Source organism: Pleurodeles waltl, chromosome 7, assembly GCF_031143425.1.
Source record: "Pleurodeles waltl isolate 20211129_DDA chromosome 7, aPleWal1.hap1.20221129, whole genome shotgun sequence".
In the NCBI taxonomy this organism is placed as follows: Eukaryota; Metazoa; Chordata; class Amphibia; order Caudata; family Salamandridae; genus Pleurodeles; species Pleurodeles waltl.
In genome coordinates, this window is record NC_090446.1 from 1214367832 (window position 1) to 1214390483 (window position 22652).

Sequence of the window (22652 nt, forward strand, 5' to 3'; positions counted from 1 at the left end):
AGACTACAAAGCGTCTATAAGCAAATAGGGCGTCCAATATCATTTGCGCTCCCTGAGTCATCGAGCATGGTTCTTTTTGCAGTGTTTTTTTGGTGAGCGAACAAATGTTATCTTTCTGTGTTTCCCAAATCGTTGCCCACCGTCTTTACGCCTGGTGTTAGAGTGCATGCAGGCTACTCAATTCCTGACATTGAGGGACGGTTCGACCATAGTGGGTCCTGCTGGGAGCCCCAATGGATCACACAGCCATGGTATGCCACTTATCACTAGAACCTATACTTGCTGGACTGGCCTGCCTTATAGTGGTAATCCAATGAGGAGATTCCAGTGCCACAAGGAGGACACCATGAGCAGTGTGACCGGACTGGCCCGCCTTATTATGGTACTGCAATGGGGAGATCCAGTGCCATAATGAGGACACCAGGAGCAGGGCGACCGCTTTTGAGGGGGGGGCTTCCTCCACTACCATAGGATAAATGGGACACCATATTAGCCGCCATTGCCTGCACACAAGATGCCCTTGAGAGTAAAACTGACCAGCTGGTAGTAAATCCGGGGATGCTACTTGATGACACAACAAAATGTCCAATCAGTTAAAACCGATGGAGGCCAACCATGGAACTTTGGGCCCCGAATTCAAGGCGCATGTAGCGACCTCCAATTACTGACGGTAAGGACCAAAATGTTGGAGGCCTGGATCAAGGACCTCCTTGTAAGACTGGTTGCAGGAAGTGATGGCGGCTAAAGACCTCTCCAAGAATTATGCCCTCGAAAAGGCGCGTAGAATGCCAACAAGGCCTCCTGCCCTAGGAGCTCCCCCAGAGCAGTTTTTGGCCGACTGCTACACTGTTTAGATTATGATTATATCCTCAGACAGGAAAGAACCACTGGTTGTTTTATGGTAGATAATGTGCCTGTATCCATCTTCCCAGATTTTACAACGGTGGTGCTGCGACAGAAAATCTCCTTCCTGGTGGCAAAAGGGAGATGACAGAGCTGGGAATAGAATATGCGCTATTATTCCCCGGCTAAGCTGAGGATCCACCTGAATGGGAAAGCCTCTTTCTTCATCATGCCAGAGGAAGTGTGGCAATGTTGGACACATATGGCTTCTAGGCCCACACCAGCTTAAATTCTTCGACCATGAGGCAACAATGGCGCAGTGTTTCCCACAGCACAGCAGGGTGTGCCACACACAACAGCAGGCCTGCGCAGAGACCGGTGGCAGTGGCCGCATCACTTATACATACCAGTGGTAGCTCTGGAGCCAAGCCTCAGCTTAGCCATTGGCAGTGACACTAGTCTCCGATTATCTAAGGTTACACCAAACACTGTGGATGAAATCATTTGATCATGTATTGAATGTCTTCTCTATGGCTTGCTTACTTTTTCCTTACAAGGTTATGACCCCTTTTCAAATTTAGTATCCCAACAACATAGAGTATGGCTTTATTCTGATGGATACAACTACCTGTGGATTCCTCACTCATTGATTTTTCCCCCTGCGCCAGCTTCCGACGGAAATGTTCTTCCTAGCTTCTGCACGTCGACGAGGACGTTACAATTGCCCACGCGACGCTGTCTGACGTCAAACAGGCAATAAGAGGTCCTCGCCAGCGTGCTGACGTCAGTTCCCTTTTTTTTGTGCCTTCAAACAACGGTTATTCTTCGAAGGAGCTACTGTTTCTACTCTGCGTAGTTACAGTTACTGTTTCTTTCTTCGAGATGTCTCAACGAAAGTCGGGATTTAAGCCCTGCAGGGAGTGCGGAGGCAAGATGTCGGTGACAGACCCACATGTGGATTGCTTGTGGTGTCTGAGCTCCAACCACGACGTGGAGAAATGTGATTCCTGTCAACGTATGAATCCAAAAGCGTTGAAGGAACGGAGGCGAAGCTCTTTTTGGCAAAGTCCAAAAAGAAGGAGAAGCGGCATCGGCGCAGATCATCATCGCCTAAGTCTCACCATCGTCACCGTGACTCCCGGCGCGTTGTGAATCTCGGCGCTGGTCGAGTAGAAGAGCGTTCACGCTCGAGGTCGCCTTCGATTCGGCGCCGAAAGACATGGGAGGTTAGTCCCACCATCACTCCTCAGCTGCAGACGCCTCCCGCATCACCGACTTCAGCTACGACTCCACCATCTGTTTTCGAGGTACCTCAACAGGATCAGGAGTTCTCACCTGCTTCTCAGATGCTGGGGCCGGCGCCGTTGTCACCTCGAGCTCAGGCTCCGCAGTAACCGGCTTTCCCGGCTCCAGGTGCTGACAGTTCCGCATTTCTAAATGCGATGTTTGCCATTTTTCAGCATATGGCTCCAGGTGGTGGACCGGCTGGTCCTTCGGGCCATTGGCCTTTAATATGGGTGCTCCGGCTCCTTTACGTCCGGCATCTTTCATGCCCTTCCTTCCTATGGGAGGTGCTGGTTCGGCGCCGGTTCCCTTGGCGTCGTCTTCACAACCTGTGACGCCGATGAGATCTGCTGTTCCGGCGCCGGAGTATTCTTCTCCTGTACATCCTTTACCTCGGTCGGCGCCGAAGAAGACCACGGCGGCGATGCATCTGGCGTCAGATGGATCGGAGGATCGGCGTCAGGCACTGACGTCGGCGGACGCCCTGTCGACGCTGAGGATCGTAGCCAGACTTCATTCAAGGAGGCTAGCTCTTCGCCTCCTTGAGGAACAAGAATATCGAAAGCAGGCCTTGGAGGAGGGGGAGATTGAAGAACCTCTGGGAGATCTCCAGGGTTTGGATACGGCAAGTGGTTTAGACACTTCTCCAGAGTGGGACTTAACATCTCCTGGAGAATATACAGAGGAGGCTGCTTCTTTCCACTCTGTTATAAGAAAAGCAGCTGACTTTTTGGACCTTCCTCTTCCAGTGTCTGAATCAAAACCCAACTTGTTGACGGAGGTGTTACATCCTGCTTCAGCAGTTGCAGAGCCACTTCTGCCATTTAATGAGGCTCTTCAGGACCCGATTCTAGAGATCTGGAAAAAGCCAGTGTCATCTTTGGCTGTTAATAGGACAGTGGCGCGCAGGTATCGTGTGGCTCCTGCGGATCCAGGCTTTTTGTCGAGGCACCCGACTCCAGAGAGCCTGGTTGTACAGGCTTCATGTTCATCTCGCACTGCTCCTGGCTCTTTTCCGGGTGTGCCTTCGGACAGGGAGTCTAAGAAGATGGACCAGTCTTCCAAGAAAGCATTTTCATCTTGCAGTATGGCTCTCAAGTCCACCAATGCCACATGCATTTTGGGCAGGTACATCTACGCCCTTATGGAAGAGATCAAGTCTTCTCATTCGGAAGTGCCTCAGGAGGTGTTGAACCTTGTTTCTGATGCTCAGGCTGCGGTGACCCAAGTAATCCAGTCAGGGCTGGACACGACTGATTCTGTGGCCAGAGCTATGGGCACTACTGTTGCTACAAGGAGACAGGCCTGGCTTTGTTCTTCTGGATTTTCATCCGATGTTCAGTCTACCCTGCTGGATCTTCCCTTTGATGGGAATAAGCTTTTTGGATCAAAGGCGGACTCAGCCCTTGAAAGATTTAAGGAGAGTAGAGCCACAGCAAAATCGTTAGGCTTGCAAGCCTCCTCTTCTGCTTCTTCTAGGCTGTTCAGAAGATTTAGGGTGTTTGGTCGTGGCTCCTCCTCCTCCTTTCAGGGCAGATTTCAGCAGCAAGCCGCCACTGCCCTCCCCTATAGGTCATACAGGGGGAACCATACAGGGTCCGAACCAGAGGAGCCGCCCAGCAGCACTCTGCCTCTTCCTCTTCCTCTTGAGGGGTGCAGCATGGGAAGCAGCCTTAGTCATCCATCAATTCCTCTGCATGCCACTCCTGTAGGGGGGAGGTTAATGAACTTTCTCCACATGTGGGAGGCAATAAGATCGGACTCCTGGGTTACGAGCATTGTGGGGAAAGGCTAGGCCCTTCCCTTTCAGGAGTTTCCACCCCCCATCCCGCCCCGTCCATCCTTCTGTTCAGAAGAACATCTCCTGTTATTAGAACAGGAAGTTCTAGTCCTCCTTTCAAAGGGTGCAGTAGAGTTGGTTCCGGAGCAGGAGAGGGGTCAGGGTTGTTATTCAAGATACTTCCTGATCCCCAAGAAGGATGGCCGTTTGAGACCAATCCTGGACCTGAGGATTTTGAATTGGTTCCTCAAACAGGAAAAGTTCAAAATGCTGACCCTAGCTCAGGTACTTTTTGAATGAAGGAGATTGGATGGTGTCTGTCGACTTGCAGGATGCTTACTTTCATATTCCGATACTCAAGTCACACAGGAAGTATCTCCGGTTTATGGTGGGATCGCAGCACTATCAGTTTGCGGTCCTTCCGTTTGGTCTTACTTCAGCATCTCGAGTCTTCACGAAGATGATGGCGGTGGTTGCAGCAGAGCTCAGAAAGACGATTGGTTGATCAAAGCCAAGTCTCCGGAGCTCGTGCTGCGTCACCTGCAGGCGACAACCCAGTTGCTGTTCGATCTGGGCTTTTCGGTGAACGTGCCCAAATCTCACCTAGAGCCCTCTCAGCGCCTCCTGTTCATAGGAGCAGTACTGGACACAACATTTAATCAAGCCTTTCCTCCGCCTCAGCGGATTCAGGACATTCAGGCGTTGGTTCCAATGTTTCAAAGTGGAGCGGTCATTCCAGTCCTCAAGGTCCTTCGTCTGCTCGGTCTGTTCGCTTCTTGCATTCTGTTGGTCACTCATGCTCGCTGGCACATGAGGGCTCTTCAGTGGTGCCTCCGAAAGCAGTGGACTCAGCACAAAGGGGATCTTGAGTGATCAGTAAAGATCTCCAATGACGCTGCAGTGGATCTAAGATGGTGGGTTGCGGACGGCAATCTTTCCCAAGGAAGGCCGTTCTAGCTGCCTCCTCCAGTGACCACAGTGATAACGCATGCTTCCACTCTAGGGTGGGGAGCTCATCTGGGGGACCTGGAGGTCAAAGGTCATTGGTCTCCAGTGGAACAGATGTTTCAGATAAATCTGTTGGAATTGCGAGCGATACGTCTGGCTCTCAAGGCCTTCCTCCCTTCCCTTCGCGGTCAGTTGGTTCAGGTCCTGACGGACAACACTACCGCGATGTGGTATATAAACAAGCAGGAAGGAGTAGGGTCGTACCTTCTCTGCAGAGAAGCTCTGCGGCTATGGTCCTGGGCAAGGGACCATCGGGTTTGCTTGGTAGCGAACCATCTGGCCGGAGTCTTGAACGTGAGTGCAGACAGTCTCAGTTGGCACTTCTCGCCCGATCACAAGTGGCATCTTCATCCAGATCTAGTCCGGCAAATCTTCCAGATGTGGGGAAACCCTCGGGTAGATCTTTTTGCCACTTGGGAGAACACGCACTGCCTGTTGTTCTGCAGCCTCCAGCATCTGATGCAAGGAACGTTGGGGGATGCGTTTCAGATGTCCTGGTGCGACCAGTTGCTCTACGCATTTCACCCCATACCTTTGATTCCTCTGGTTCTGAGGAAAATTCGCCAAGACCGAGCCCAAGTCATATTAATAGCTTCGGATTGGCCAAGGAGGGTATGATATTCAGATCTTCTCCCATTCTCTCTGTGCCCCCTGCTCCGTCTCCCTCACAGGGCAGACCTCCTCTCGCAATCGCAGGGGCGGGTGTTACACCCCCACCTCCAGAGCCTGCACCTTCATGCCTGGAGATTGAACGGGGCAACCTGAGTTCCTTTTCTCTCCCACCTGAGGTAGTGGATGTTATTTTATCGGCCAGGCAACACTCCACTAAATTTATCTACGCTAGCAGGTGGGCTAAATTTGTGAATTGGTGTGGAGAGAAGCAAATTGATCCCTTACGTGCCCACTTATCGGATATCTTGTCTTTTGCTTTGTCGCTGGCACAGAGGGGTTGTGCAGTTGCTACAGTTAAGGGCTATTTGTCGGCTCTGTCAGCCTTTCTGTGTCTTCCTGACCAGCCTTCTTTATTTAAATCTCCTTTAGTATTGAGGTTTTTAAAAGGCCTCACTAATAGATATCCTCCCACTCCTTTCATTATGCCTCAGTGGGATTTGAACCTAGTCTTAACGTTTCTTATGGGCTCACCGTTTGAGCTGATGCATTCTTGCCCCATAAGGTTATTGGTTTTAAAGACTGTTTTCCTTGTTGCGATTACTTCAGCTAGAAGAGTGAGTGAGCTAAAAGCTCTTTCAGTTAAGCCCCCGTATACATCCTTCTATGGGGATAAGGTGGTGTTGAGGACCAAGGCTGCTTTCTTGCCGAAGGTTGTTTCACCCTTCCATATAGGTCAGTCTATTACTCTCTCCTCTTTTTATCCTCCACCTCATCCTTCGAAAGAGGAAGAAAGACTGCATTGTTTGGACCCGAGAAGAGCGCTGAGCTTCTTCGTAGACAGAACAAAGGAGTTTAGATTGGAGGATCAACTCTTCATCAGGTACGTGGGAAAGAGGAGAGGAAGGGCAGTCCATAAGAGAACACTCTCCAGGTGGGTCATTCTTTGCATTAAGCTGTGTTATTCTCTGGCAAAGAAAGAACCCCCTGATGGAATAAGAGCTCATTCCACCAGAGCTAAGTCGGCCTCTTCGGCTTTGGCTAGGGGTGTTCCTGTGGTTGACATCTGCAAGGCTGCAACTTGGTCATCCCTCCACACTTTTGCAAAGCATTATTGCTTTGATTCGGAGGTTAGGAGGGATGGCCATTTTGCACGGTCGGTGCTGCAGGATTTCTTAGTTTGACCATGCAGGCACCCTCCACCGAGTGTGGTACTGCTTTGGGACTCTATTCAATGAGTGAGGAATCCACAGGTAGTTGTATCCATCAGAAGAACGAGTTACTTACCTTCGGTAACGCCTTTTCTGGTGGATACACTAGCTACCTGTGGATTCCTCACGGTCCCACCCGCCTCCCCGTTGCCTGTCTGGTCTTACCAAGTTATCCTTGGGTGAGCTCCTGTTGGTAATATTTATGTATATATGTACATATATTTGAAAAAAAAAAAAAAAGATTTGTGATGATGCTATATATAGTTTGTATATATTTTTGCGTATTTACATATTTATGCTGATGTTTTCTCTATTTGATTTAATTAAATGTTGTGGTATAAGATTTTATTGAAGCATTTGTTTCAATTGTATATATATTTTCCTGGTATTTGCCTGTTCGTCTCAGAGGCACGTAAAAAATGTTGGTACTGACGTCAGCACGCCGGCGAGGACCTCTTATTGCCTGTATGACGTCAGACGGCGTCACGTGGGCAATTGTGACGTCCTCGTCGACGTGCAGAAGCTAGGAAGAAAATTTCCGGCGGAATCTGGCGCAGGGGGAAAATTCAATGAGTGAGGAATCCATAGGTAGCTAGTGTATCCACCAGAAAAGGCGTTACCGAAGGTAAGTAACTCGTTCTTTACTTACTGTTTTGCCCGGGCTGGGCTTACATGTTGACTAGACACTAAAGGCTATCTACCTTCCCACTTGTGTCACGGGGGCCCGACAGCCATCAGATTTCTGTGGTATTACCAAGTAGCATTGCAAATCATACAGTTTGGACAATGCGCTACGATGTACTCGTTTTAGGTGGATACAGTTGGGAATTGTTTGCATGGTTATTGGTGGGTACTTCTTGTTCTCTTAGTTACCTGCTTGAGGATTGCTCAATGTAAAATGCTGGCGATTGGTTGAGGGGGGCGGGCAGGGGATTTTGCAGCTGGGTGGGATAATCAATATGTAATGTATAGTACATGTTCCACCATTAGGCTCCTCACCTGGGACGCACAGGCCTAAATTCCTCTGGTAAGAGATGCAAAGTCCAGACCTATATATGACAGGGCGAAGTACAGGTTGCCTCGTTACCAGAAACATACCTTATCAAGGCAGATATCCTTTTTACCCTAACTTGAGATAATTAACCCAGAGGGGGCTGTATATTATACTCAGGGGCAAACTGGAGGGGAAGGATTTCCGTTACTGAATGTATATGCTCCCAACACCAACTAAGCGACCATCCTTAAATCCCTATCATGGCACCTCTCTGTGCTGCTGCACTACTTATTAGTGGTTGGGGGGATCTTAATAGCATAGCTGACACAACACTTGATAGGTCTCACCCTCCCCTGCCGACCTCACCAACAAATGCAATGGCCAAAGCCTTTAGACGATGGGAGCAGGAGTGTGGTCTGGTTGATGTCTGGAGAGCACACAACCCCTAGCACAGGAAATATTCTCATTATTTGGGAATGCATGACCTGTTCATATGATTGGACATGGTGTTTTGCAGAGGCTTACTGAGCAGCAGGTTGATCCATCTGGAATACTTTGGAAAAACACACTCATATTATAATTCATTCCTCCTCATTGTTCAGCAGGCGTCCCTCGTCCCTGTTTGAGCAGTGGTGTGACCGAGACACCCCCCAGACCTCGCCTGCAGCCTCTGAGTGACCCCCGAGGTTGCCTCATAGACCAGCATTGGAAACCCAATGTTCTATTTGCACCCTGCATCCGGCTGCTCCTGTGCCACTGAGGGTGTGTGTTTGGTGCCTACTAGTGGCCCCTCCAGTGCTCTTCTAATCTCCCCTGGTCTGCCCTCTGAGTCGCGGGTACTTACCTGCTGGCCGACCTGATTCCGAGTACCCCCTGTCTCCATGGGAGTCCACATTAAATTTGCTCAACCTTGACCTCTTCACCCAGCCGGCTCCATGTTGCTGGTGGTGGGTGTTTGGGGTTAACTTGAACCCCAACTGGTGGACTTCCTAAAACCCGGAGACTGAAACTGTAAGTGTTGTACTTACCTGTAAAACAACCTAACATTTCTTCCCCACATGAACTGCTTCTGAAAATTGTAGTGTCCATTTTTAAAACAGATTATTCCCAATATTTCAGGAACTGTATTACTTACCTATTTCAAACAAAGTACTGTTGATACCTGTGTGAAATACAAAACTTTTAAGGCACTTACCTGCAACTTGAATTCTTGTGGTTCTAAAAATAAATAAAGAAAATATATTTTTACAATATAAACACCATTGTTCTGGATTTAAGTCATTGAGTGTGTGCTTCTTCTATTTTCTGTGTGCATACAACAAATGCTTTACACTAACCTCTGATAAGCCTACATGCTCAACGACACTACCACAAAAGACAGCATTAGTATTATCTACTTTGGCCTATGTTAAGCCTCTGGGGAACCCCTGGACTCTGTGCACACTGTATCTCACTTTGATATAGTATTTGCAGAGCCAGCTTCCTACAAGACCCATCACTAACCCCCTGGTATTTCTTGTACAGGCGTGTCACCTCCGTTTTTGTTTAGGCAGTGGCCTCATAGGTCCCAGCACATCTCAGTTGAAAGTCCTAGAGTCTCTTTATGGTTCCAGACCCTATTAAATTTCCTGGGACACCTTCATGATTGTAGACCGATTATTCGGCCTGTATGCACCAATTCAAGTTCAGGGTCTACTTGTCTTTCTAATGGGGTGGAGGGCACAGTCGGACCACATCCTGCTTCACCACCATCAAGGCAGTGTTACAGGTTAGGAAATGGTGTTTGGGAAGATTTGGTTGTACCAATCTTTATCACAGTGTCCAGCAATCTGGACAGATACCTCTCTATCCCCTCCCAGAGCCACCGTATCTTGGTACAATTCCAGAGAATATTTAGCAAAGATTCTCTCTGGGCACAGCTCTGCAGGCATTTATCATTGGTGATCTGGACAATTTTATGTAGTCATATTCTGGTAAAGTAAGCCCTGTGAAAGATTTTAACTTGTACTAACCAGAAGCCAGAACAAATTGCAGCCTCTCAGGGGTAGCTATAGGTCTCAGACCAGTCCTCATCATCGAGTACCCCAAGATCAGTTTCTCACCTTTTCGTAAGTGTAATCAATGGTGTCTGTGTGTTCAATATTCACTTCCTATAAATCTAGGAGATAGCATGTTTATGCAACGTGGCTGCAAGGGCTATGCACTCTAGTGGAAACTCCTCGTCCTTGCTGTCAAGGTAAGTCTTATAAGAGTACAACACATTTAATTTGGGTGTATGGGAAGTACTGTGTACATGACATGTCGTATTGCCACTGGCGGTCCGGAAAGGACAGTCGATCCTGTGAACCCAATACATCTTCTATACTAGAAATGCTGAGCAAATCCCATTTCCAGGAACCCTGCAGTGTGGTCAGTATGGCCTATACCTATAGGGGTGTTTACAAAGAGAGCTAGTTCCTCCATTCCACAGCTTAACAGCCCTTCCTCCAAATTCTGACAACCATATCCGTCGGGGGCAGCCAAACATCCAACCATTCATTCCTGTATGCATCCCTAAGATATCCCCTGTTTCATATAGATTGTCTGTCTGCCATTAGGAATGGTTCTCGTTGGACTGCAAATGCCCATTTGTTAACTATGTGCAGCTGGGGCAGCCAATAGTATTGAATTTGGGCGGGGAGGACCACTTCCTTATAGAGACCCTTTTTTAGCATACGCAGAGAAATTATGGTGGAGCTACATCGTAAAGCAGCCAGTCAATGACCCTATCCATACTCTAGAACAGAGGTCTTCAAACTTTTTGATGCCGGGACCCCCTCTTAAAACTTTTTAGGTGTAAGGACCTCCTTCTGATAAAAATTTCTACAACCCGGTACACCTCATCATCAACAACAATAATAAACATCCCCATTTCCCACAGCAAATCATTTTTACTGTGAGGAAATAACATTAAACAGTGTTTAGCAAACCAAAGGTCAGTGAGTGTGGGGGTGTGGTCAAGGGTGTGGCTAAAAACAAAGGTACTCATTTATGAGGATTTGGCATAGGAGAGTGCCACAAGTCTTCTTGCTACACTGCCCCACGCCAATACAAAAGGGCAGGAATGCACCGTATTTATGAAATACAGTGCATTCCTGTCCTTTCCCCCGCGCTGGAGCACAATTATTGCCTAGCGCCAATTTAGGCAGGATTGTATTTGTGCAGGAAGGGGCACCTTCCGGCGCAAAAACAATCCAGAGAGGCATTGTACCTCTTTCTATATGTGCGGCAGATAGCAACACACATGGAGAGAGGAAAAAACAATGAGAAATGAAAACATTTCTCCTCATTATGCCTCTGGGGAGGCGTGAGGTTTTGGTACTGCTCCAGTTTACGTGATTTTGTAAATCTGGGGCAGCGTCAAAATCCATGCATGTTGCATGGGAACACCCACCACTACTCCCATGGAACGCCTCCTCGACGCAAAGTAAGGCAATGCAGCAGCTTCCGCTGCTTTGCCTTTCTCCATATCTACAACGCCATTCAAAGCCACTCAGGAAGGCTTTGCGTCACCTCATAGGTATGATTGAGAGGCCTGTGCCGCTGGAGCATCAAAAAAGGTGATGCTCCAGCAGCGCAAACCTCTCATAAATAAACTCAAAATATTCTCTATGTTTTTTTTAGGTCTTTCACTGTCAGATAGCTACATATAAAATAACAGACAGCTTAAATGAAAAATAAATAAAATAAAGTTGTTACTTATTGGTAAATGCACTGTAGTGCATTATGAAACATCTATTAGTTAATGCACTGCAGAGGTCTGCTTGTAACCAGAGAGCGACAGAACGAAATCTTGGTTAGTGCAGTTGAGAATAGTGACTTGTGTATTTTTAGTGCCATGAGGTCACAGACTGTGACAGAAAGCACTGTGAATATGTGAGGCATTATTTTATACTTGCATTATACACAGTATAAGATAGGCCACTACAAAAAGGTTTAAGACAAAACTGTGGTTCCAAAATGTAGATTTAAGTAATACCAGAGCATATGCAATACCTTTTTGTTTTTTAATAGCTGTCCCTTCAACACCTCCAGGTGAAGTAAGCACTGTGGAAATACAATTACAATTAAAAGCAGGCACTTCACAGCCCAGTTGTTAACTCTTTGCACTACCCTCAAAAATAATAAATATTTGTCGTCCCAAAGCTTTGAGTGTTTCCATCATTTAAAGCTGCTCCCAAGCACCCTTTACATTTGCAGATGAGCTCATAGAGCACATTTGCATTTCATTCAGGAAGCAGACGCCCTGGGAAGGCCTCAGCTGTCTGTGCGGCTTTCACAGCACAGGAGACTCAAAGTTTAGCTGAGGTATTTTGAGGATCGGCTGGGGGACTGCGGGACCCCCTTTCCAGGACTCCATGGGCCCCCTGGGGGTCCCGTCCCCCAGATTGAAGACCTCTGCTCTAGAAGAAGCTGTCTGGTACTTCGCTAAGTGTATTCTGTAACACGTATAAGAACCTAGGCAACGTAACCATCTTGAAAAGCAGCAATAGTGGGAGTTTCTGACAGTGTTCCACCTCGTTGCTATAGATATCATTTATGAGCCCCAGGTTGACACGGATAAATTGGGTCAGATCCCACATGACATATATTCCCAGGTATCGCAAGCCCTCTTTGCCCACTGCAGTGCGTTGTCGTAGTTCTCAGGGGTTCCCAAGATCAGAGCAGGAAAACTACAGACTTATGTCAGTTGATGCATGCCTCACAGTATCTATATTTCCAAAATGTGGGGAATAGAGTGACCTGGTTACGACAGGTGTAACATCACATCAATGCCATAGAATGATATATCTTCCCAATGAAGCCCACAGATCTTGGCATCACACCGGACCCATCCCTCCAGAGGTTCCATTCCCAACACAAACAATAGAGGGGACAGAGGGCAACCCTGCCTCATCCCCCTTTCTGGCAGGAATGTGTCAGAGAAGACACCGTTCACCCTCACCCTGGCCATTGGTGAAGACTAAAGGAGGCGAACCCATTCTCTGAATTTGGGGACAAATCCCATGTTGCACAGTACTACCATGAAGTAAAGCCCCTTTAGGGTGTCGAATGCCTTTTTGTTATCCACGTCCATTAGTACCACTGGCTCTTGGAGGGGTCTCTGCCTGTGTAATGACTCCATGAAGACAATGGAGATTGTGGCATGTAGATCTGTGTGATGTAAAGTTGAATTGATCTGAATGTATTAGTTGGTCTGTCAACTGACAGAGGCGATTAGCCAGAACTTTGGCTGTTTTCACCTAGGTATTAAATAGGATTTTTTTGGCTGATGTGGTTAGCAAGCAACATGCTTGTCTTGTTTGTGGATGAGAACAATGGTAGCAGTTCTTAGATTACAGGAGAGCAGAACCTTCTGTTTCTGGGAGAATATATGTAGGAGTGGAGTTCCCACTCACCCTGCTATACATGTAAAACAAATCTGTGGGGAAGTCACAAGGCCCTGGCATCCTCCAACCCTGCATTTATCTGATTGCCTCTGCAATCTATGTTGCTTCCAGTTTCCTATCTAGGTTCATGGCATCCACTCTGATAGCTGCGACCTGGGGATGTACTTAACAAACCATTCCTGTTCTTCTCTCGGGACGACCACTTTGGGTCTATACAGTGGCACAAGGTACACTGTGCTGTATCACCGGCAATGACTACCAGGGCCCCATGTTCATCCCTAACCACCCTAACTAATCTCGGACTCTCATCCCTCAGCATGGCCAACAATTTGCCCGCTTTATCACCGACTTCACGGAGCGGGTTTTGTTTAGCCTGATACCTTGCTCTTGCCTTGTTCTCCTGAGTTTATCTGCATTCGTCTGTGAGAAGGTATGTGTTGTGTCTCTGAGCTACCCCCCAATCCAGAATGTATTCTTTCTCTTTAAGGGGTAGGAGATCCTCGACCTCCTGTAATTTCCATCTCATTTCTCTATGATGACCGGCCATAATTGCTATTAGTTGTTCTCTGATTACTTTTTTCAGTTTGTATTTATTAAACATTATGTTAACAAGTAACAACGTCTGGTATGTAGTCCTATACTTTCTGCTACATAAATTAGTAATATCAAAGTTCACCCATCTTGTTGTATAGGAAGAACAGTTTACATTGTAATCATTGGAACTGTATAACAACACTGAAAACCTCTCTTGCAGTCCCTTACCCACCTCCTTGACCTTCTAAGTCAGGTCTATCATCGTCCAGAAGCCTGTACTAAATAAAGTTGTCCTTAATCGTTTTTCCATCTGGTATCATGGTTGTGTAGTCAATTATAAACAGACAGACCGCCCCATCTCCCTCACCGTTTGCCTACCCATGTGTTTGTTGAGATGATTCTCGCTCCTGAGATATAAATGTGTTGGGTTGTGCCCCAGCATATGTGAGCAGAGTCCAAGTCATCTTTGCCCAGGCAATCAGGCAATCAGGGCTTCTTGTGCTTTGTTATCCCTCCTAGTTCTTTGTAAATGTATCTCTTCTGCCCCTGCCCATTCTGCCATATCTGTCTCCCACTTATGTCTTGATGGGACCCTGGGGCTATACCAGTGTATAGCAATAGTGTTTAGCGGCCACTAGGCCAACACTGTGTATCCCCTACTTAGCTTTCTGGCATTGTTTTGTGGAAGTAGACCTAATATAAATGTTTCGATCTCCAACTGGACCTCCCAACCTGTAGTGGCTTTCATCTAGGTGATTATCTCCTTCCAGAAGTTCTGTATTGTGGGGCAGCTCCATGAAAAGTGGAGAAAATCAGCTTAATTACTCCTGCATTTAGGATATGCAGGATCTTGGAAAGGATAGATATTGTGTAAGCGCCTGGGGGAGAGATATGCCATGTGTATGAAATCGTATTGAATTAATATTAACCAACACTTCTTTAACACCCAAATGTATTTTGTCCCACTCCTTAGGGGTTAGTTCCTTACCCAGACACTCGTGCCACCTCCCTTCCACTGGCATAGGCTGTAGTGATCTGTCTGAGCACAATGCTCGATATAAGTGATTTATAAGCTTCCGTCCCCCGTCATTTCAAGCAGTGTGCTTAGTGTTTAAGTAGGTGGCAGTGCATCAGGGAATGTAGGCCACCGTTGCCTGGCTAAAGCTGCAATTCTAGCAAATTTTAGGAAATCCCCTGCACCTAGAGTGCATGAGTCTTGTGCTTGTTGGTATGTTATAAATCTGCTGTCGTGGTAGAGGTGGGATAACGTGAGGCATCCACCGTCTTGCCACCTAATTATTGACAATACCTGTTTCATCTGTGAGAAGGGAAATAGTATTCAGATATCCATGACTTGGTTATAGGATGCTCTCTTAATAACTCTCTGTACTGTTCTTTCCCATATTCTGTCCATCAGCAGGATTAGAAAGGGGTATGTGTTAGATATTCTATTGCCATTCGTTAGGAGTTTTCCCAATTGGTGGATCTCGTGTTTTCCCTCAAGCAGTCGCCTTTCTCAGTTAGGTTCCCCATATAGCCAGTGTACTGCATGTTGTAATTGGGTGGCCAGATAGTACAGCTCGAGGTCAGGCACCTCTAAGTCACCCTTTTCCCATTCTTTTAGAAGTGTAGATATGCTGACTCTACAGCGTTTGCCTTGCCCCAATAGGTCAATCACCAGCCTATCTAGTTCCTGAAAAACTGACCGCGGGATCTTGTAATTGGAACCTTGCATGATTTAAAGGCATTGTGGCAACAGCACCATTTTAAATAATGCTATTTTGCCCATTAGTGATCAATGTATTATGTTAAAAAATTGTATGGAGGGTTTTAGTTTTGATATTACTGACCCTAAGTTGAGGTTATAAAATAGATGTTCATCGTGGGTGACATGGATGCCCAAGTATTTGATTTCATCAGTCTTCCAAGGGAGGCCTTCTAGACTGTGACCCTCCAATTGTTGGCCTAACAGGTCACCCAAGGGGTATCGGTACGATTTCTGTATGTTAGCCCTCAGTCCTGAGAATTCCTAGTATTCTTGTGTCACATTTAGTTTTATTGGAACCAAAATGTCTGGGCACCTGAGATAGATCAAGGCATCGTCTGCGTATAGGGATATTACATGTTCCTTGGGTCCCACCCTTATGCCCAATCCTGCCAGGGTGTGTCTGAGTCAGTATGCAAGTGGCTCTATTGCAATAGCAAATATTGGTGGGGAGAGTGGGCATCTCTGTCGGGTTCCTCAATGGAGGCCAGGCCCTTCTGATACATAGCGCCCTGTTCACACTCTCACTATTGGATGGGTATATAACAATTTCACCCTGGTAATGTAGGTGGGGCCCAGGCCTACTGTTTCCAAAGCCCTCCAAACGTATGCCCAGTGTAGTGTGTCAAAAGCCTGTTGTATTTCTAAAAAAGCTAATGCATAGCTTCCCTTCTGTACTTGCAGATCATGGATCAAGTGGGCTAGCCATCGTAGGTTTCTTAGGGTGTTGCTCCCAGGAATAAACCCCGATTGTTCCTCATGGATCAGACGAGGCAGATAAGGGAGGAGTCGTGCCACCAACACATGACTAAGAAGCTTAAGGTCTACATTTAGCATTGATATGGGACAATAGGATCCAGTCTCCTGCTGTTTTTTTCCTGGTTTTGTTATGAGGGATATCAATGCTTCTTTCATTGAGTCTGGGAGTTCCCCTCTACTGTATGCCTCTGTATAAATCTCTACCAGTTTATCATGCAGTATATCAGGGACATTTTTATAAAATGCAGAGAGTAGCCCGTCTCCCGCAGGTGCCTTAGCCATTTTAAAAGTTTTTAGAGCCTCTACTAGATCTTGTTTGGTTACTGGGGCCCCTAGCACCTTCCTGTCCTCTCGGGAGAAACATAGCAAGGAGAGTTGATTCAGATAGTCAATTAGGTAATCATTCTGGTTTGGAAGCTGTGGTTGACCGTACACTGCATGCAGATGGGCAGTGAAGACTGCATTCATTGAATGTTGTGTGTAGTGTATCTTACCGGCGCTATTGCGTATTTAAAGTATAGGTGAGGGTGCGGTCTCAGATCTAAGCAATTGAGCAAATACCTGTCCTGCATTATCCCCTTCACAGTACCAACGGAGTCTTATTTTCTTTCTACTGTATTTATATAGTTGATCCCATCATTCCAGTAGCTTATGCTTTTGCCTGTCCCAAGAGGAGGCTAAGGATGCATCGGCGGTAAGCTGTTGTTCCAGCTTCTCAAGTTAAATTTTTTGTGTAGACAGGTCCCTTTCTAATGTGCATTGCACTCCGACTGTGGTGCAATACATTGCCCCCTGATGGCCTCCTTCATGGCGTCCCATTCATTATCAAACAACACCAAGGAGGGGTATAAGTGGGAGATTCGGAGGGAAGAACTCCTGGTCCTGTGTGTATGGCTCCCAATAACGTATCGAAAAATAGTATACACACAGTTCCAAAACACAAGGGGGTTTCTTTCAAGATCATGGTTCTGAATAAAATGGAAATTCATATATTTGAAGTAAGAGCCCTCACTCACCTTCCGGTGACATGCTTCATCATAGGGCTATGCTCCTCGTCAGGCCGGCGCTGCAATGCCTGACGGGCCCCACGAAGGGGCTCTTTGCCGAAGATCTTTTGAGAATAATGCACAGCCGGTCAAAAGTAATATGAGGATTGGTATGAGGGTGATTAAAAATGCCTAGAGGTAAAAATTGCTATTTATTATGGTACTAATACCTCTGACTTGGTTAAAAACAGCAAAAGGGGATATGGTAAAATAATGTCTACACTCCCCAGGTGACAAGAAAAAATATATAATCACTAAATCCCACAGTGGAGAATAGTAAAGGTAAACACACGATCCCCTGCGTTACTCTATCTGATAGGTCAACATGTTTCTCGCTGTTTAGTCAATAAATGATCTAGTGCGATTCGTCAGGACCTTGTCACATACCTAATCCTTAGAGTAGATAGAATCCATACTATGGCAATCAGAAACCTAAAAAATACAAAAGAAAGAAACAATCATCAAAGAATTTCTTTGACATTTAAAATATTGCGTGTACACAGTGTCCTAAGTCACTAACCCATACATTCGTGAGCAGTCCCATATGTGCCAAGTGAAAAAGGTACATATGTGAATGAAAAAATGAAAAGAGAGGACCCACTTGACGAAGGTACCACAATGCTTACCCTCCAAATTATAAAGGTAGGGCCTCATCGGGGAAATCCTCAGGCTTGAGAAATCCACTCAGGTCTAAATACATATACAGAAAAAGCCTTCAAAAACAAATTACATTCATTGGTTATTAGACTATGTAGAAATAGCATGAAGACCAAAAAGTAATGTTACAGCCAAGGTGCGGTGTCAAAACAGACTCATATCCGAGAAGGAAAAGAATATAAAAAGTTCTCCTGTAATGACAAAAATTAGAACCAAATAAAAGGTTGTAGGACTCACAATATAAAATAGTGCAAGCCACATTCAGGACAGGTAAAGGGTTTGGGAAGATACACACTGCTAACAGAGAAACAAATGGGCAGTGTTTTATAGGAGCCTAAGTACGCAAAATGCAGGAGGAATAAAACGAAATCCACAGCGAATCAATGTAAGGCTATAACTACTGAATAGGTAGACAGGCATATGTAAAAGTGACAAACATAACCCATAACGGCCGAAATATCCAAGGGTTAGAAAAAGTGGTATGTGTAGAAATACTGGCACAGACTAATGCTGGTAAAGTGGCGGCCGACCCAAGGAAAAGAGAAATACCGAACTACGGTGGGCGCGTTGCAGTCATGGAGCATCTCACATACTTTAACCGATCCGTTGCGGATCAAAAATAAAGAGAGAGTTAACCGGGCCGGGGTGGTACAGGAATTTATAATATGTGACGGCCTGAGTCGTAAAGCAGGCCGTATGCGGTACGAAAGTAAACAACCATTTGGAGAATGGAGCGCGCAAGTATAGTAGCGCGAACTCCTAACAGTAGCGAGCACAGCAGTTGATACAGAGAGATTATAAAAACGGAAACGGAGGGCGCGTCGAAGTATCTCGCATTTAGCCTGTCGACACCGGTCTGGAAAAGACACAGGGGGTTATTCTAACTTTGGTGGAGTTTTAATCCGTCCCAAAAGTGACGGTAAAGTGACGGATATCCCACCAGCCGTATTACGAGTTCCATAGGATATAATGGACTCGTAATACGGCTGGTGGTAAATCCGTCACTTTTCCGTCACTTTTGGGACGGATTAACACCTCCTCCAAAGTTAGAATAACCCCCACAATGTCTAATGTGCGTGTATCTACATATAGACGTTCAGCCCTCAAAACAAGCACCGATTACATTAAACCAGCCTGTTATGCTGCTGGCAAGGGTACGTATACCGCAGCCCGAGTCAGCTACACAACTATAATTCACGGACACACCAAAATTCCCCAACAAGCACTTACTTCTCGGTAGATCTGCCAATTGCGGTAAACCTACGTGTCCTGAGAGACCCCGGAATCCCATTCATTAGCCATGGTCATTGTCATGTTCCAGTTAGTCTCAAAGTACTGAGTCAATGACTACTCCTTTCGGAATGCAGAATCCACTAAGGCCTCAGTGTTTAAGCACCATAGTGGGACTTTGGGTGGTTGCCTACACAGGGGAGTAGGTTAATAGGAGAGGAGATTGGTCAGATATGTATCTCCCCAAGTATTGGACCATTGTCAGATGGTGGGCTGCCAAGATCTGTAGGAAAAGTAATCCATGCGACTGTGAGTCTTTGTGGCCGGGGTGTGGCACGAATACATGTGTAATAGGGGGTATTGATGACGCCAAATATCCATTAGTTCAGGCTTTGGAGAGTTGTTGAACCGCCATTGTGATGTGGGCTTTTAATCCCACTGTTGGCGGCGGGGGTGTCGTCTATCAATGGTCTCATCCAGCACACAGCAGAAATGCCCAGTATGGATAATCTCTAAGTCAGGGGAGATCTAAGCTCCTGGTATGACTGACCCCGAGAAATCCCTGTCAGAAATGTTGGGTGTGTATATATTTATAGAACACAATGGTTGTGCATCTAGGGTCCTATCAATGACTGTGTAACAGCTTTCTGGGTCTATGACTTGCCTGGTGGATTTAAAAGGGGTCCCTGGGGCCACCCAGAACAGGGTGCCTCTAGCACAGTCTTAATAAGATTTTGCCGCTAGAGTTCCTCACCATCTTTTCTGTAAGGCCTTAATAGATGTGTTTCCTGCAAACATGCTATAGCTACTCCCTACCTTTTGAGATAGCTTATTATCCTATTACGTTTCAACAGGTTTCCGAGCCCTTGCAAGCTCCATGACATAAACTTGTAATGTGATGTCAATGTCTTTCCATCCATAATATAATTCGTAGTTGGCTTTACTGACTTAAGCACTGGTAACTTATCTGTAGTTCCTGATTGTCTCTCAACATGGAAGTCCCCCATTCAGTCATGCACACTGAATACAGTGATAATTGCATTTGGATAAACAGTATAAGAGTGATCCTACACTCTCCTAGTAAAAACTATATCAACAATAGAATACAATAACTATTGAGTTCACCCCAAACCCCTCCCTTCCTCGGGCAGTGTCCCCTATTCCCTATGGATGTAACTATGTCTCCATGAGGCTGGTGAAGCCCGCCCCCAGTTCCCCATGTAATCCTCCCATAGTGTTTACTTCCACTGAACTATCATTTTCCCTTAAGTAAAGCCCAGTAACAAACAATCGTTTTTTTTTTTGCCTCCCAGCCTCAAAGACACCACCGATCAAGTTTCTACATATGGCGGTGTTGCAGTGTTTTTGCGTAAAGCAGGGAATTGTCAGAAATGTCTAGAGGCGGATAGTGAGTGTCCCTAAATCTCATTGTATGCGGGTTTGGTGTAAGGGAATAGTCTAGTCTGCAGAAAGAGCGTAGGCCCCCTCTACCCCAGACAATGGTGTACTGGTGTGTTGTTGGGTGTGCTTCCCTTCAAAGATCAGTCAGTCCTAAAGCCGCACAGTGTTGCACAACCTGGTATCATCCACCCCGGCAGCCCTGAAGCAGTATTCCTAACCATGTCGGCATGCATTGTGAAACTAAATTCCTCCCCTATTATCACTGTAGCAGCACGACCTGGAATATTCAATGGTCCAGCTTTTTCAGTCCCAAGGACTGTAGGTTGGGAGGGAGATATATGGATGTGACTGTAATCTTTTTGCCATTGCACTCCCTACAAACCGCTCCCTACCAGTCACCTGGGTCCTCCCACACTCTAATCACAGCCAGTGGGAGGGATTTACAAACTAGTATTCCAGTTCCCTGTGTGCCTAGAATGTACCAAGGCCTCTTCCTAGACAGCCGCACGTAGTACCAACCAGATGTGTCTTGTGAACTAGGATCATGTCAGTCATGCCTCTGGTAAAATGTGTTCACAATTCCTCTTTTCATTCAACTACCCAAGTCTTGAAAGTGCCAAGCAATTATTTTGAGTGTAAGCCTTTGTGATCCCGTCTGCCGTGTGATCTCTAGTATGACATAGTCTCCAGAACTTCCTTCCCTGTGCCTCTCCCTGCAATGTTACTTTATACAGCCAATGATCCCAAATGCCCTATCCCAGGAACTATAAATTTGTATTTGCATTATTTTGAAAATTCATTTAAAAAACTTTAGGGAGGTTGGTGGATGGAATACTCTGTCACAAAGATTACGTTACTTCTGCTATAATGCAAGTGCTATGTACACTATAGCACTTGCAATTACGGTGGACAGGATTTCTGTCACATATTTATGAAATATTCCGTTCTCTAACCTCTAAGTCATGCCTTTTAGGCCTGACTTTGAGTTTGGTGGACAGGGTACTTTTTCTCATACACAACAGAGCACCTTGTCCATCACACTCAGCCCACCAGCCTCATTAAGGTACGGGTTGTCTGCGAGCTTTCTGTAGATGGAGTCCCCATTGGCTCATTCAACAAAAAACCTCCAAAGGCGGCTCAACATAATGGGGGAAAATTGAAGGAATGGCATTAGACTGCTCCCCATATAGAGAGGATGGTATAATGTCCTCTTTTTTTGGGTTCATCACCAATAGGTAAAACCTGGCGATAATGAACAGTAAAATACATATAATGATTCCCATGCCCTGAGAGAAAACTCCAAGGGTGTTGGGGCCATTATTTGGGTGGCTTTTCAGAAATAAACTCCTACATTGGGGAATTGTTTCTGAAAAAACAAAAGCTTTGTAAAAGTTTGGTGAAGGTCAAAAAGGATGGTAGCTTTCCACCAAACCTTTTGTACCTTGAAGGGAACCATTATTACATGCCCTCTGCTACCCTAACAGACATAGTACTATCTGTCAAACTCTAAGTCAGGCCCATAGTCTTATAGCAATATTTAATGTTTAGTATGACAGCATTTTGTCATTTCTTTCAGGATTTGACGGATGGGAATTTTGAAGAGAACCTACAATCACTTAATCTAAAAGAAGGTGTGGATTATTTTCACTTCAACTAACAACTGAGGAGGTATGTATTTTACGAAGTAATATTGCTTGTGACACGTTATCTATTTAAATGTAATATAAATCATGTACTTACATTCAATTACTCATCAAAGGTGATACAAAGATGTTTAGAACATATATGGCCTTGATGGATTTTGAAGCAGGATGCAGGACACATTTGAGTGGAGTGAGGTGAGAATTGGGGATGTGAGTTATACAGGGTGCTGCCACCATCCAGACGGGCAAGGCTTGGAAAGTGGCACTAAGGTTTGCTTTGGTAAGGTATGCTTTTCTTCTGTTTAGGATGGATAGCAGATGCCAAATAGAGAAATTGTTTTATGATGCAGGGTCTAAAGGAAAGATTATGATTTATGATGAAAATGTATTATTTTTGTGTTTACAATTAGTTGTATAGCAAATGCATTCCGGTTTGTTATGGACAGACAATCCTGTCTT

General features: G+C 45.9%; 1 protein-coding gene across 1 annotated transcript in view; it reads left to right on the plus strand.

Annotated features, from left to right (window-relative positions):
- The window catches only part of B3GNTL1 (UDP-GlcNAc:betaGal beta-1,3-N-acetylglucosaminyltransferase like 1), a 1877148-nt gene that overhangs the window by 1846256 nt on the left and 8240 nt on the right, over positions 1-22652 (plus strand). Inside the window, exon 12 of the mRNA XM_069200350.1 lies at positions 22127-22218. Coding sequence (XP_069056451.1) covers positions 22127-22207 — 81 coding nt within the window. The 3' untranslated portion in view covers positions 22208-22218. The remainder of the gene's footprint in view (positions 1-22126; positions 22219-22652) is intronic.